Below are 17,767 nucleotides of genomic sequence, written 5' to 3'. Positions count from 1 at the left end.
TCGACCGTTAAAAACACCATCCAACAGTTGCAAACACTCCAACTGCACCTCTGTAGCCCAAACGTGAACTGCAGACAAGCCTTACTTGGATACTTTTTCGGGTCATGAATGGAGTAAGTCAAGTTCTTGGATAGCATTTCCCAAAGGGCCCATCTTCTGTCTTCAAAGTTCAAACCACATTGCAAGCAAATATCTAATTTATTCTATGCCAAACTAGTAGTTTGTCGGAAGTAATTAATTTGTTCTCTCTCTCTCTCTCAAAAGTAAGTAATTGTTCTCTCCCTCAAACACACTGTCTCTTTTATCTATTGCAAGCAAAGAATCACTTCTTTCCCTTCCTTTAATTTGTTGTTCGGTATTTACTTATTGTGTGGGTTTTGGTCCGCTCACTTGGGATATCCCTGTGACTTATGTATTAATTAAGTATAGGTTTTTGAGTTAAATCCAACAAATTCTTGTACGTGATATGTTTGCATTTTATGTGCTATGTTTTCACTTAGGGGAGGGAGGCTCGGATGCAAGGCTAGGTGAGGTCACAAACTTTTTTATTTATTTATTTATTTTATAACTCAAGAGTTCGAGCTAACCTGCGCGCATCTCTGTCAGATTGGTTTTGGGGGTTTGGGACCAGGGTTGTAAGTATCACACAATAACAACACATATATGTTCCCAAACCCGTAAAACTAATAAATGGCAATAACAACACATATATGTTCCCAAACCCGTAAAACTATTAAATGGCCTTAACTTGATATGTAGAACTCCAACCCTATTAGAGTTTTATTTTCCCAAGCTGCTAGCTCCATCTAATCCGTTTGTTCTTACAATGTCTCTTTGCATAGTTTACTCTCTAAAGTGTGTCAATCATCAGTGGCACAACTGAGAGCCTGTTGTTAGCTGTGCAGGTGGCTGGATAGATTATTTCCTTAATCCAGAACAAGCTGGTCCAGATTAGTCCCCCTTCCCCAAGTACCCAATTGTTAGTCTCCACCCCAAACTTGGATATTAAAATTTTTTTTTTTTGGCTTGGCAAATGAAATTTATTAAAAACTCAAAGGGGTACATCCAGGGGAGAAAACAAAGACAAACAAACAACGCAAGACCATCCAACAAAAAGTTGGACAGTAACAATGCCTAAAGAAAAGAACTACAATTTGAACTTTCGGATACCATCCAAAAACAGCCTAAAGTCCTCCACCGAGTAAAACTCAATCTCTAACTTGGGCTTCATCCACATTGCTACTCTGGTTTTAACAATCTCCCCCACCTCCTCGACACTAGTTGTAGATTAAAATTAAGGGCTCACTTAATCAAATTGTGATTAATGGAAGTACCCACTTTCATTATAGATTAAGTGGCATGGTTTTAAGAAGCTTTTGGCTTTTCTGTTTACATCATTGTACTAGTTTCTTTGATGAAAAGAAATTAGAAGGTCTTAAGGAGAGATATAGGGTACCTAACCTAGCATCTATATATAGCTTATGATATCCATCAATCAAGGCGACTCAAGTCATGCATAGGTTAGAAGACGTCTAAATCGAGAGAGAGAGAGAGAGAGAGAGAGAGAGAGAGAGAGAGAGAGAGAGAGAGAGAGAGAGAGAGAGAGTGTGTGTGTGTGTGTGTGTGTGTGTGTGTGGTGTTTTACTTGAACAAACAATGATTTGAGGTTAGTTCGATCTTATTGCCGCTTCGTATACCAGTGTGTATTATTCATCTTATATGTGGTATCAGACTCAGAGCAACCCTCTAGATCATGTTGTGACGGAGTTTGGAGATAGGGTTGTGGAAAATGGAGGTTGTGATGAACTAGAAGTACCTAGCTAGCTAGGGGAAGCCAAAAAAATGCTGGGGGGGATTACATGAGTGACAGTGAAGCCGAGTTTTTTTTTTTTTGCTCGGCAAAACGAAATAAATTATTCCAACTCGAAAGGATACATCGAGGGCTTGACCAAAGTAAGTAGAACTTACTCGATCAAGTAAAAAGAAAGAAGACAAGGAATCCAAAACTCCCTACAAAACCCACCAATAGGGAATTGGCGAGCCCCCCTTAAAGAGATCCCCCTCAGCTAGAAAATAATTTACAATTTAAGCAATCTAATTCCATCCAAAAACACCTTAAATTCCTCCATCATATGCACCTTAATATTGAATTTTGCCTTCATCCACATGGCGACTCGAGTTTTAACCTGCTCCCCAACGTCTCTAGCTCTCGTTGCTACATTGTTGAACACATAATCATTTCTCACTAGCCACAAGGACCACACAGTAGCAAAAAAGGTAACTTCCCACACACATTTCTCCAAATTTCTGAACCGGTTATCCTCCCACCAAATGAAATGGGCTTCCAAAGAGGCAGGGCACACCCATCTCATATGCCACCAATCCAGAATCTGCGACCAAACACCCCACGAGAAGTGGCAATGCAAGAACAAGTGTTGGGGAGTTTCCAACTGAGAAGCACAAAGCGGGCAAAGGGGAGATTGTCCCTCTGAAGCAAATTTCTGTCCAATAACACCGATCTTGTAGTCACCTTGGATTGAATAGCCATCTACGCAAATATTTCCACCTTAGTTGGATTGAGATTTTTCCAGAGAGCTTCCAGACTCGGGTTTCTAAAATTCTGATATATTTCCCACTGGAAGTATACTGACTTCACCAAAAAAAGATTATTAGAGGACCATGCCCAACCTACTGTATCACGACTGGAAGAGTCCAAGGTTACTAGCAGTAGCTTCTGTTTTAGTTCCGTCACTTGGATTGCCTCCCAATCACGAAGGTCTCGGCCAAAACATAGGTTCCATCTTTCAGTTCCAAAGCCACCCCACACAGCACTGACCGTCTCCTCTTTTTGAGTGGAAATTAAATGAAGACGAGGATATTCCTCTTTAAGCGTTGTGTCACCCAACCAGACATGATTCCAGAAAGATATCTCTAGTCCAGATCGAATCTGCAATCGAAACCCCTCCCGGATGATAGACCTGATACAAGAGGACACGTCCCCAAGAGCACATATATCCCTCCAAATACTTGAAGCCCTTCCCGAGGCTAGCAAACGTGGAAACCAACATCCCTGATCTAGATCATACTTCCCTCAGATTACCTTCACCCACAATGAGTTTGAATCCTTAGAGAACCTCCACCACCACTTGGCTAGAAGACAAAGATTTTGAATCATCAAATTCTTGACTCCTAACCCTCCAAATTCCTTCTTCTTGCATATCACCTCCTATTTAATCAAGTGAAGTTTCCTCTTATCAACCGTGTCCCCCCAAAAAAATCTTCTTTGGATTTTCTCTAAAGTCTTTGCTACTGACACTGGCAGTTTGAAAAGAGACATGAGGTATATAGGTTGGTTTGCTAGTGAAGAATTGATCAACGTGAGTTTGCCCCCCGAAGAGTTGTACCGACTACGCCACACACTTAACCTCTTTTCCATCTTCTCCACCACAGAATCCCATGTCTTTATTCTTTTGGGGTTAGCACCCAAAGGCACGCCTAAGTACTTAATTGGCAGTGATTCGACTTTGCACCCCATAACTTGCGCTAAGGCAATCACATCATATCCTGATGGGGAACTTTCACACCACACAAGGAGCTTTTGGAAAAGTTAATCTTCAACCCTGACATGAGTTGAAAGCATCTAAGTATTCTCTTTATGTTCGACAGCTCCTCCATGTCATTTCTACAAAAAAGTATTGTATCATCCGCAAACTGGAGATGAGACACCGTAACCCCGTTGCCCCCTATTCTTACTCCTTTAAGGATACTCCGTTCCCTCGCTCTTTCCAGTAAAATGTTGAGCCCTTCTACTATGATATTGAATAAAAAGGGAGATAATGGGTCACCTTGTCTAATGCCTCTTTGGATTTGAAACTCCTTAGAAGCATAACCCTTCACCAGCACTGACATAGACACTGTTGATACACATTCCTTAATCCATCCACACCATTTCTCTCCGAAGCCCATTTTTGCAAGGAGATCTAGCAAAAAACCCCAATTGACACAATCGTAGGCCCTTTCAAAGTCAATTTTCAGAAGAAGGCCCCCTTGAGAACTGTTTTTCCAACTGTGTATAAGCTCATTTGCAATAAGAACTCCATCTAGAATCTGTTTTCCCCCTACAAAGGCAGCTTGGGATTCACCTATTACTAATGGTAGGTGCACTTTGATTCTGTTGGCTAGCACTTTGGACGACACCTTATACACCCAACCCACCATACTAATGGGCCTAAATTCTTTAAAGGACATAGGACAGTCAACCTTTGGAATCGGAGCTACAAAGGTCGAGTTAATACCTTTTGTGAGTTTACTATTGGAGTGGAATTCCGAGAAAAATTGCATGAGCAACCCCTTCATAAAGCCCCAGCCTTGCTTCACAAAAGAAAAATTAAATCCATCCGGCCCTGGCGCCTTAAGGTTGCTACACTTCTTCAGAGCAGCTAGAATCTCCCCCTCTTCAAACACCCTCCCAAGTTGAGTAGACACTTCAGGGAGTAGTCTCCTTAAAAAAATTCCCCCCAATACAGGTCTTACTACTTTATCTTCTTTAAAGTTATTGCTGAAATGCTCAACCGCAGCTTCCTTAATCTCTAACGGATCTTCTGTCAATCTACCATTTGCCATGATTGAACCCACCAAATTCCTCCGGAACCTATTATTGGCAATGACCTGAAAATACCTCGTATTTTTGTCACCCAGCTTTAACCAATTTAATCTGAATTTTTGTCTCCATAGTGATTCGGTTAATCGAGTAAGTCTCCAAAATTCCGATTTAGCCTTACATCTCCAAAATTCCAAATCTGGATTTTTGTCTCCATAGTGAAGCCGAGGTTATTGAGGTTACAACGTTAATTTGAATTTTGTCCGGCAGTTATTAGTGAGTTGGAATATTAACACCCCCCCCCCCCCCAGCATCCTCTTTCAAAGGACAACTGCGATGAATTTTGAAGATCGTGCAACGCGAGCTATTGATACAATTCGCAAATGCGATTTGATTTTAAGCGAGAATCCTTAGGAGCAGGGAGGCTGGTGCGGCACCGATGCATGGAAGATATCTACTTGCCTCTCTGCTTGAGATCATTTGTTGGTTGTCAAGCAAAATAAGAATTTCTGCTCCTAGCTAGGTAGTCTGTTTCTTCCAATTTGCAGAAAAAAATGTTCGTATAACATTTCGAATAAGCTTACTGGTAGAACACATAACATCCAAAAACCTATCGTGGCCAATAAGATCAATTTTATTTTTTTCATTTTTGTTTGGGGTTTGATCGTACGGTTATCACGGGAACCGAAAAAACACTTGAGGTACTCGCGTGCTCCCTATCAAGTGGCTAATATTCCACAGTTGCAAGAATTGAGAAACCATTTCACTGATGAGTTGATTGTTGCTGGCTTTATCAGGCCATCTAAGGCACGTTGGCAATTTCCCAGTCGAATAACAGGATTGCTAATCAAGCAATTTCCCAATCGAATAACAGGATTGCTAAGTGCACCATAAAGCGTCACATGACTCACATTGCACCACGCGCTACGTTTTCGTATCAAGTAATGCGTTTTGGAAGATGATAATGCACGAAACTCTGCAGCTCTTTTGCTATAAATTTAATTTTTGCTTGTTCGTAGTGGAAAAATGTTGCTGGAGTGGTCTAATTGACTTCTCATTTTTTGTCAATTGCGGAAATTTGCGTTCATTTCGTTTCTTCGTTTTTGGCTTCATTTACCGAGTCCTAGAACCTTGTTTTATAGGATTTGAATTCTTTGAATGTGCCCCACTAAGAAAATGTGATACCAATCTTTAGTGGAACAAAGGTTCTTTGAGGGTGACATAAATCGATCATACATGGGTGCTTTTAAGTAAATGGGAGTTTTAATTAAGTGTATTATTTGTTTAAATGAATTAATATCATCCCCATTGCTGTCGTGGATGGAAAAAAAAAGGGAAAATGACAGTCCAGGACGTGTTTTGATAATTAATACCTGCCAAGAACATGCTAAGAACATTTGTTAATCCTGAAAATGTCCTTAGAAGGTATTAATTATCAAACACGTCCTTGGCTGTCATTTTCCCAAAAAAAACATGATAAAGTCATTTATAACGACATGCACAGAAGAATCTATGATAGTTACTCTGAACTATCATGAGAAAAAACTAACGGATCGATATGTTATTACACCCAAGTACTCTAATTCAAAAAATAAATACTATTTAGGAGCTTGAAGGCCCATCTTTTGTCTTTCAAAGTTCAAACCATATTGCAAGCAAATAATACATTCTATACGTGAGTTAGTTAAAAGAGTTGGGCCCATCTTTTGTCTTCAAACCATATTGCAAGCAAATAATATATATATTCTATTTTAATAGAGTTGGTTGGAAGTAAGTAATTTATCCTCTCTCTAACTAATTTTCTTTAAAATTATTCCAAGCAAGGAATATTGATTTGAGTGGTGCTATTTGCACCGATCGGAACATACCGACGGCCGCGTGCGGCCGTCTCCGGCCACCGGACGGCCGATCCGAGCCATCCAAAAATTTAAAAAAAAAAACCGAGGGGCCCTTCTCAGGAATAAACGGCATCCGATGTGTGTAGGGTGCTTGATCTAAACACCCTATTTTTCGTGTATATATTTATTCCCTGGTTGGGCCCCTCGGCTTTTTTTAAAAAAAAATTTGGACGGCTCGGATCGGCCGTTCGGTGGCCGGAGACGGCCGCGCGCGGCGGTCGGTACGGTTTCCCTACACTTTTGGTCGGTACATATAGGATTTTCCTATGGATTTTCTCCCTTTCTTTTTTTTTTTTTTTGGTTCTTCGGTATTTTTTTACCCTATAAATACGAGGATAGAGACAGAAGAGGAATTTATAACACAGAGCACCATATATCTCTTCTCGTTTCGAAGTCATCACAAGCCATATATCTCTTCTTCTATTCTAATAGTGTTGGTTGGAAGTAAGTAATTTATTCTCTCTCTAACTAATTTTCTTTAACATTATTCCAAGCAAGGAATATTCATTTTCTTCCTTCTTCTTTTTTGGTTCTTCAGTATTTTGTTTACCCTAAAAATACGAGGATAGAGACAGGAGTGGGATTTATAACATACAGAGCACCAAAAAATCACCTAAATTTTGAAGCAAAGTTAGATGATTCGTAAACGTCTTTACCGATATCGGATTGAGATGATTTTTTACAGGGACTGTAAACAATATGTTTTGAACAAAATGAGCGGCTCCGATCATCTTTGCGGGACCTGAGACGGACGTAAAACCCATCTGTACACGCTGCTGTACAGCATTTTGCTGTACCACAATCTTTACTGTTTATCTATTGCAAGCAAAGAATCACTTCTTTCCCTTCCTTTCATTTGTTGTTCGGTATTTTTTATCCTATAAATATGGGGATAGAGACATATGTTGGACGTAATATATAAAGCACCATATATTATATGTTCTCTTTTCCAATTCATCACAAGCTACACCACAAGCAAGGTACCACATTTTTCCCAAGAGGAACATCTTCTTCTTTTTTTATAAAGAGTAATATTTGTTAATGATTAAGAATTACTATTGCTTTGGACATTTATTTTGCATTTCCTTTCTTCAAATTTCAATTTACTAATTGTGTGAGTTTTGGTCCGCTCACTTGGGATATCCTTGTGACTTATGTATTAATTAAGTATAGGTTTTTGAGTTAAATCCAACTAATTCGTTTACGTGATATTTTTGCATTTTATGTGCTATGTTTTCACTTAGGGGAGGAGGGGCTTGGATTCAAGGCTAGGTGAGGTCACAAACTTTTTTTTTATAACTCAAGAATTCGAGCTAACTTACACGCATCTCTGTCAGATTAGTTTTGGGGGTTTTGGACCAGGGTTGTAAGTATCACACAATAACAACACATACATATATGTTCCCAAACCTGTACAACTAATAAATGGCCATAACTTGATATGTAGAAGTCCAACCCTATTAGAGTTTTATTTTCCCAAGCTGCTCCATCTAATCCGTTTGTTCTTACAAAGTATTTTCCTAATTTATACCAATCTAAAAGTAAAAATCAATAGTCTATAACGACCACAAGTTCAAGTTTTAAACGATTACTGCATGCCATATTGAAAAGTTGTAATTCAATCCATCTTCATGTGATCAAACTAGTCAGTGGACCGTTGAGTATTTTTTTCTGGCCAAAGTGTAATGTCTATGTTTAATATATAGTAATACGTTATTTTTTAGTATTTCTGGATGCAGGTAAGCTATATGCGGAAACGTTTAGATATTAGTATTAGTATTCCTTTTCTTTTTTTTTTTTTAACATTTGTGTTTATTATTGTGATATTGACAAACAAAATATCTTTTTTAATATGAAACTTTGTAGTCCTCCTTTTGTAATCGTTCTAATCTATAGTTCAATTATAACTGGAATTAGAGAAATTCGTCCCATTTTGGTTTGAGTCTGAGAAATCGTGCAATAATTTTGAATTATGTTGTATGTACATTATCGGTTATAATGGGAGTAAAAAACTTGACATATGTTGTTTATTTATTACCTGTTATCATATGGATGGATATTCGAAAAAAAATTTCGCTTTGAGTATTTCTTTTAATAAGAAATAAACCAAGTATTTTGCTCCCAATTGCTAATTTGCACATCACTTATTGCTGCTCTAGTAGTCCTTTGTTTTATTTATTTTTTAAATGGGAAAAACCAAGATTGTATCACGCTCTGTGGTTGTTTGTGAATTTTGGTTGATTGTGTGTTGAACAGTGTCTCTTTGCTTAGTTTACTCTCTAAAGTGTGTCAATCATCAGCGCCACAACTGAGAGCCTGTTGTTAGCTGTGCAGGTGGCTGGATAGATTATTTCCTTAATCCAGAACAAGCTGGTCCATATTAGTCCCCCTTCCCCAATTACCCAATTGTTACTCTCCACCTCAAACTTGAATATTAAAATTAAGGACTCACTTAATCAAATTGTGATTAATGGAAGTGCCCACTTCCATTATTGATTAAGTGGCATGGTTTTAAGAAGCTTTTGGCTTTCCCGTTTACATCATTGTGCTAGTTTCTTTGATGGAAGGAAATTAGAAGGTCTTAAGAAGAGATATAGGGTCTCAAACCTAGCATCTATATAGGCTTTTTGACTTTTTTGGTCCCTAAAGTATTTCCGCTGTGCCACTTTGGTCCCCAATATTCCAATTGCTAACATTGCATCCCAAAGTATCAATTTTGTATTTAAATGGTCCCTACGGCTCACGCCGTTCATTCCCTCTGTCAAAACCAAGGGCAAAGTTGGTATTTCACCTCAAAACGGTGTCATTTGGTTGGAAACGGCTTTTTGACTTTTTTGGTCCCCAAAGTATTTCCGCCATGCCAATTTGGTCCCCAAAATATTTTCGTCATGCCAATTTGGTCCCCAATATTCAAATTGCCAACATTTCATCTCCAAAGTATCAATTTTGTGTTTAAATGCTCCCTGCGGCTCACGCCGTTCTTTCCCTCCGTCAATTTAGTCCTCTGGGTACCGAGGTTTTGGTTTTTATGACCCTTTAGAATAAAATGATCAGAAAATTAAAATTTCGCACCGGTTCAAACGGGTTGAAAATTGAAACACTTGATTTTTTGAGGTTGTTTATATATTAAAAAATATGGTAAAAAAAAATTAAGTGTTCAAATTTTCAATCTGTTTGAACTTGTGCGAAGATCTTAATTTTTTGATCATTTTATCCTAAAGAGTCATAATTATTTTTTTGACTTTAAAGTTTTCAATAAGAACCCTAAGAGAATTATGAATAAGAAAAATCTATGTTTCCAACAAAACGACACCGTTTTGAGGTAAAATACCAACCTTGCCCTTGGTTTTGACGGAGGGAAAGAACGGCGTGAGCCGCAGGGAGCATTTAAACACAAAATTGATACTTTGGAGATGCAATGTTGGCAATTGAACTATTGGGGACCAAATTGGCATGACGGAAATACTTTGGGGACCAAATTGGCATGGCAGAAATACTTTGGGGACCAAAAAAGCCGTTTCCAACCAAACGACACCGTTTTGAGGTGAAATACCAACTTTGCCCTTGGTTTTGACAGAGGGAATGAACGGCGTGAGCCGTAGGGACCATTTAAATACAAAATTGATACTTTGGGGATGCAATGTTAGCAATTGGAATATTAGGAACCAAAGTGGCACAGCGGAAATACTTTGGGGACCAAAAAGGTCAAAAAGCCCATCTATATATGGCTTATGATATCCATCAATCATGGCGACTCAAGTAATGCATAGGTTAGAAGACGTCTAAATTGAGAGAGAGAGAGAGAGAGAGAGAGAGAGAGAGAGAGAGAGAGAGAGAGAGAGAGAGAGAGAGAGAGAGAGAGAGAGAGAGTGTGTGTGTGTGTGTGTGTGTGTGTGTGTTTGGTGTTTTACTTGAACAAACAATGATTTGAGGTTAGTTTGATCTTATTTCTGCTGCATATACCAGTGTATATTATTTATCTTATATGTGATATCAGACTTAGAGCAACCCTCTAGATCATGTTGTGACGGAGTTTGGAGATGGGGTTGTGGAAAATGGAGGTTGTGATGAAGTAGAAGTACCTAGCTAGCTAGGGGAAGCCAAAAAAGTGCTGGGGGGATTACATGAGTGACAGTGAAGCCGAGGTTTTTGAGGTTACAATGTTAATTTGAATTTTGTGAAATTTTGTCCAGCAGTTATTAGTGAGTTGGAATATCTACCCCCCTAGCATCTTCATTTCAAAGGCTGTTGAACAACTGCGATGAATTTTAGAGATCATGCAATGCGAGCTATTGATACAATTCGCAAATGCGATTTGATTTTAAGTGAGAATCCTTTAGGAGCAGGGAGGCTGGTGCGGCGCCGGTGCATGGAAGATATCTACTTGCCTCTCTGCTTGAGATCATTTGTTGGTTGTCAAGCAAAATAAGAATTTCTGCTCCTAGCTAGGTAGTCTGTTTCTTCCAATTTGCAGAAAAAAATGTTCGTATAACATTTCGAATAAGCTTACTGGTAGAACACATAACATCCAAAAAACTATCGTGGCCAATAAGATCAATTTTATTTTTTTCATTTTTGTTTGGGGTTTGATCGTACGGTTATCATGGGAACCGAAAAAACACAAGTACTCGCGTGCTCCCAATCAAGTGGCTATTCCACAGTTGCAAGAATTGAGAAACCATCTCACTGATGAGTTGATTGTTGCTGGCTTTATCAGGCCATCTCTAAGGCAAGTTGGCAATTTCCCAGTCGAATAACAGGATTGCTAATTAAGCAATTTCCCAATCGAATAACAGGATTGCTAAATGCACCATAAAGCGTCACATGACTCACATTGCGCCCCGCGCTAGGTTTTTGTATCAAGTACTGCGTTTTGGAAGATGATAATGCACGAAACTCTGAAGCTCTTTTTCTATAAATTTAATTTTTGCTAGTTCGTAGGGGAAAAATGTTGCTGGAGTGGTCTAATTGACTTTCTATTTTCGTCAATTGCGGAAATTTGCATCCATTTTGCTTCTTCGTTATGGCTTTTGGCTTCATTTACCGAGTCCTAGAACCCTGTTTTACAGGATTTGAATTCTTTGAATGTGCCCTACTAAGAAAATGTGATACCAGTCTTTAGTGGAACAAAGGTTCTTTGAGAGTGACATAAATCGATCATACATGGGTGCTTTAAGTAAATGGGAGTTTTAATTAAGTGTATTATTTGTTTAAATGAATTAATATCATCCCCATTGCTGTCGTGGATGGAAAAAAAGAAGAGAAAATGACGGTTCAGGACGTGTTTTGATAATTAACACCCGCCAAGGACATACTACGAACATTTGTTAATACTGAAAATGTTCTTGAAGGATATTAATTATCAAATACGTCATTGACCGTCATTTTTCCAAAAAAAAAACATGATAAAGTCTTTTATAACAAAATGCACAGAAGAATCTATGATAGTTACTCTGAACTGTCACGAGAAAAAACTAATGGATCGATATGTTATTACACCCAAAGTACTCTGATTCAAAAAATAAATACTATTTAGGAGCTTGAAGTGCCCATCTTTTGTCTTTCAAAGTTCAAACCATATTTCAAGCAAATAATACATTCTATACGTGAGTTAGTTAAAAGAGTTGGGCCCATCTTTTGTCTTCAAACCATATTGCAAGCAAATAATATATATATATTCTATTTTAATAGAGTTGGTTGGAAGTAAATAATTTATCCTCTCTCTAACTAATTTTCTTTAACATTATTCCAAGCAAGGAATATTGATTTTCTCCCTTTTTTTTTTTTTTTGGTTCTTCGGCATCTTTTTACCCTATAAATACAAGGATAGAGACAGGAGAGAGATTTATAACATACAGAGCACCATATATCTCTTCTCGTTTCGAAGTCATCACAAGCCATATATCTCTTCTTCTATTCTAATAGAGTTGGTTGGAAGTAAGTAATTTATTCTCTCTCTAACTAATTTTCTTTAACATTATTCCAAGCAAGGAATATTCATTTTCTTCCCTTTTTTTTATGGTTCTTCAGTATTTTGTTTACCCTAAAAATACGAGGATAGAGACAGGAGTGGGATTTATAACATACAGAGCACCAATATATCTCTTCTCGTTTCCAAGTCATCACAAGCTACACAACAAGTAATCTTGCACATTCTTCCAAGAGAAATATTTATTACTAATCAAATAGTGTTAGTTTTGAAATTATGTTGTACGTTATCGGTCATAATGGGAATAAAAGATTCAACACATGTTGTTCATTAATCACCTGTTATCCTACGTATTAATATTCAAAGATGTTTTTTGCTTTTAGTATTTCTTTTAATAAGAAATAAAACCAAGTATTTTGCTTCCAGCTGCTAATTTGCACATCGCGTACTGCTGCTCTAGTAGTCCTTTGTTTTATTTATTTTTATATGACCTCGAAAGGCACAAACTTATTATCGAATAATGTTCCAGCTTAACTCCTGTTTTAGATTTAGTACTTGTTTGTTATATTTTTTTTTGCTTTTTTGTTCGAGATGCTCCTAACTGCATTGTTGTTTTGTTTTTTTTTTAATTTATTTGACAGCCCCATTGGATTAATCCACTGTTAATTTGATCGCATCAAAGTGTTATCAGGTATTTTCATAATCCTTTCACTTTCTCTAGACATTTTACTCCCAGTCTCTCTTTACTTGTGGTGATTATTGTCTGAATTAAGTTTACTTGAATTTGTAACAAGCAGTAGAAAATACGATGCGGTTATTTTTAAAAAAAAATGATAGTACTATTATTGAGCTATATTTATTGTTTTCAAAAGTGGAACTAGGGTTTTGATTTCATTGATTGCTTTCTCTGCAAAATGTATAGTTATTTCCACATGCCACGTGTCTCCAGTGTCGGCTCATATATTTTGGTGGTTCAAAGCGAATTCTCTACATTGAGCCCTTTATATATTCATGAATTTCTGAAAAAAAATTATAAAAGTACAAGAAATATAAAAAAAATTCAAACTAAAAGGATACATTTATGATAATATAAATATAAAAAGATATATATGATTGCAAGAGTTTTTGAAGAAAATTAGATACAACTGTGTTTTTATTTGAAAACATTCTAATGTTAATATGTAAGTTACATTATAGTGGAGCCTTAATTTTGTACCAAAATTCGAGGGCCAGAAGCGGTCGCTTTTCTCGTCTATCCTATGAGCCGGCCATGCGTGTCTCAATATGCAAAACGTTTTGTGGTTGAACTATAGTTCAATCATAACTGGAATTTAGAGAAATTTGTTACATTTTGCTTCAAGTTATAGACAACGTGTCATAATATTTTTGAAATTACGTTGTACATTATCGATTATAAAGGGATCGGATAAAAAATTCAACATATATGTTGTTTGTTAATTAATTGCTATCATACGGATTAATATTCGAAGATGTTTTTCGCTTTGAATATTTCTTTGAATAAGAAATAAACCAAGTATATTGCTCCCAGTTGCTAATTTGCACATCACTTATTCCTCGTTAATTTTTTTTTTATTTTGATTGACCTCGCAAGGCACAAACTTATTATCGATTAGTGTTCCAGCTTAATTAACTTTTGTTTTAGATTTAGAACTTGTTTGTTATACTTTTGTTCACTTTTTCGTTTGAGATGCTCCTAATTAACTACTATATTGTTTGTTTTTTCTTAAATTTATTTGACAGTCTCTCTTTACTTGTGGTGATTATTATCTGAATATCTAAGTTTACTTGAATTTGTAACAAGCTATAGGAAATACGATGTGGTTATTTTTAAAAAAAAATTGATTTTATTGAGTGATATTTAATGTTTTTCAAAAGTGGAAGTAGGGTTTTGATTTCATTGATTGCTTTCTCTGCAAAATATATAGTCATTTTTACACGCTACGTGTCTCAATAACTAGAAAACATATTTAAGATCTTAGGTTTGATTTTCTTGCCATCAACTCTTGATATTAACTCATCCCTCATGTGTGATGGATTATTTCGAAGTGCGAAGAAACTGATTTGAGACACGGTACTTGCATTACTAAATTAAAATTTTAAAAGAACTAGAAACATACGTTAGTGGCCGAATGAATCAAATTTGGCTCAATTTTATTTATGTCTAAAAAATGTGGCACACACTTTACCACGAGTAATTTATTTGTAATCTGATATAATAAAGTAATTTTTCAAATTTGCAACACGTTATGTGTTGAATTGCGGTCATTGGACCTTAATGAGATTTTAAGAACCAAAAGATGGATGAATTGCGCATTAGACCACATTAAGCTAAATAAAAGCACGCAAAAATTGGATATTGGTTAACTTTTTAGAGAATTTATTTTGCTAACTAGTTTAGAGTGAAATCTTGTAAAAAGATTAAGCTGATTTAGAGTATTATTCCACATTAAGCTGATTTAGAGTATTATTTGAGGTGAAACAAAAAGAATTTATTTTGCTAACTAGTTTAGAGTGAAATCTTGCAAAGATTTGAAAATAATCAAATAAATTTTATTTGTCAGATTTCTCTCATCTATTTAACTTTTTGTTTCCCGTATGTTGACCATATGATGAGGAAGACAAACGGTTAGGGTGAGATGGATCCGATTCCAACATGGGTGCGGACACTTTGGAACACGTGGGATCTTCGAGTACTGGTTCTCCTTAGTTTTACCCTACAAATAATTCTTTCCCTATTCGGCAGCCGAAGAAAATATATATCCTCGATGTGGATTAGTGTGCTTGTTTGGTCAGCCTATTTAATGGCAGACTGGGCAGCAACGGTTGCTCTTGGAAAACTCTCGGACGTCCAAGGCGATCGCGAAAAAAGCAACTTACTATGGGCCTTATGGGCACCGCTGCTCTTGTTACACCTTGGTGGGCCTGACACCATAACTGCTTATTCGCTGGAAGATAATCAGTTGTGGATGAGGCACCTTTTGGGATTAGTCGTTCAACTTTTCCTTGCGATTTACGTCATTCTGATGTCGTGGAAAAATTCATGGTTCTCGTTCATGTCGCTTCCGGCGTTAGTAGCGGGAGTTATCAAGTACTGGGAAAGAACCTCGGTTCTCAAGTGGGTGAGCGACGATAAATACTTGAATAGAATATCCGATTCTATTATGAATAGACCTTGGTTCTCAAGTGAGGGTCATGACTATGTGCGGCTTTTACTTCTGGCTCGTGAACATCTGTGTCAGTTTATGGGGTGGTATTTGAAGAAGGGGGGCGGTGTGTACGAAGTGGGGGATCATAACAACCCCTGGGAAATTACAGAGACTAATATTAAGTGGGATGCACTGGAGCTTCAAATGGGCCTCGTGTATGAATTGTTATATACAAAGGCCCCCATAATCTACAGTAAGAGAGGTTTTATCATGCGCTGTGTCAGCTTCGGATGTACAGTGAGTGTATTAGTAGGATTAACCATTGAGATTGTACTTTTAAAGACAAGGGAAGAAGACGAAGGGAATTGGCATGAGATTGATATTGCCATTACAGGGGTATTAATAGTAGGAGCTGTAGCTTTGGAGATTTATGCAGCCGTTGTACTATTTTCCTCCAATTGGATGATGCTTTGGCTAATTGAACAGGGTAAAAAGGAATGGGTGATATGGTTAAGCCAAAGATTTCCGCGGCTTTTCAACAAGCAGAAAAAGTACTGGTCTCAAATTATGGGGCAATTTGATCTAGTTGGTTATTTTCTCAAAGTCAGAGAAACTGGTGTTCAAAGTCCAAGTAGAAGCGGATCAAAAAAAGAAGGAAGAAGGTGTCCAAGTAGAAAAATAATCAGATCGGTGTTGGGGCTTAATTACGAGGATAAGTGGAATAGATATCGACACACGACGGCATGTTCTGTATATCCTCTGGTATACAAAGCAATTTTAGAGCTTTGTGATCCTATTGATTCAAGAATATCAGACAGCCTAATCGATGAATTGGACGAAGTTTGGGAGATATTAGAAGACACCACGGAGGATGCTTTTTCCGAGCGAATTAAGACCGCACACTTGGCAACAGAAATATGCTACTGTTTAGAAATGGAATGGGATGCAGGAGGTGAAGATGATCCCTCTGGATCCGACTCTTCGTCGTGGAAGCAAAACAGGGAAGTGTCCAAAGCTTTATCAGATTACATGATGTATCTACTTATACTACATCCTTCACTGTTGCCCAATGTTGTAGCACTTGGAGATTTGGAAGACGAGCTCTACAATCCGGGACATCTTATAGGGGATGCATGTGACGTAAACGCGACTTGCCTTAATTTGCTGATGGATTCTGAAGGATCTCGGCGGAGTTGGAGTAGGATTGCCACATATTTGAAGGGAAATGAGAAGACAAAGAGATGGGAAATAATCAAACAAATGTGGTTGAGGATGCTATGCGCTGCAACTCGCTGTGAAAAAGGTTTCGGTCAGAAAAATAGCCACTTCCAGCAATTAAGACAGGGAGGCGAGCTTCTCAGTTTAATTTGGTTCATTAATCCCCCATATACGATAACCCTTAGTGACACTACTCATGTGAGCCATATTAGAGAAGGATTTTTCGTCTATTGTAAGGAGAAGAAAGGAAAGTTGACCGAGGTATAATATTAGAGAGGGATTTCCTTTTCAATGTCGTCTTCTTTTACTTTATTAGCAAGGATACAGATGTCAGGGTTCTGATATGTGTCGAATTCATCTGAATTTCAACACAAGGATCCCGGCACACTATCAATGCTCATAGCTTAGTCACATATAATTTTTCAAAATGGTATTTCCTCCCGTTCTCACTTCTCACGCTCGTTCGCACTCTGAATCTTTGTACTTGTGAATTTTAGTTGTTTGTGCGTTGAGCAGTGTCTCTTGCTCAGTTTACTCTTTCAAGTGTGTCAATCATCAGTGGCACAACTCATGAGAGCCTCTTGTTAGTTGTTAACTGCACGTGGTTAGATAGATTATTTGCTTAATCTCATGGACTAAATACCCTCTCTGCAGCAAGATTATTTATGGTCATGTCCAACCATGTCCATAATTAGTCCCCTCTCCCCAATTACCCAATTGTTACTCTCCACCCCAACCTTGGATATTAAAAGGAAGAGTATTTTTTTTTCTTTTATTCTCTAAATTATGCAACTTTTCACTATTTCGTCTTTAAACTATCAATTTGGCGATTTCATCCCCTCAACTATCTCTCCGTTACCCATGTGATCCAATCAATACCGGTTCTACCCATTTGGACGGAAAAGAGGCACATGTGCCTATCACGTGCAGTCTAGCCCAAAAGCCAGGGGTAAGA

General features: G+C 37.6%; 1 protein-coding gene across 1 annotated transcript; it reads left to right on the top strand.

The window, feature by feature from the left end:
- The first annotated feature begins 12,543 nt into the window (after positions 1-12,543).
- LOC131317598 (uncharacterized) lies at positions 12,544-17,079 on the top strand. Its single transcript, XM_058347135.1, has 3 exons — positions 12,544-12,638; positions 13,069-13,118; positions 15,067-17,079. Exon 3 carries the CDS (start codon positions 15,085-15,087, stop codon positions 17,077-17,079), a length of 1,995 nt encoding a protein of 664 aa, XP_058203118.1. The 5' UTR covers positions 12,544-12,638; positions 13,069-13,118; positions 15,067-15,084.
- Positions 17,080-17,767: the final 688 nt, after the last annotated feature.

Source organism: Rhododendron vialii, chromosome 1a (assembly GCF_030253575.1).
Source record: "Rhododendron vialii isolate Sample 1 chromosome 1a, ASM3025357v1".
Classification (NCBI taxonomy): domain Eukaryota; kingdom Viridiplantae; phylum Streptophyta; class Magnoliopsida; order Ericales; family Ericaceae; genus Rhododendron; species Rhododendron vialii.
The sequence above is the reverse complement of the archived record's forward strand: the minus strand, read 5'-3'. Positions and strand labels throughout refer to the sequence as shown.

Excerpts from the sequence above, each read along its gene's own strand:
- LOC131317598 (XM_058347135.1), top strand. The coding sequence starts at position 15,085 with ATGGATCCGATTCCAACATGGGTGCGGACACTTTGGAACACGTGGGAT.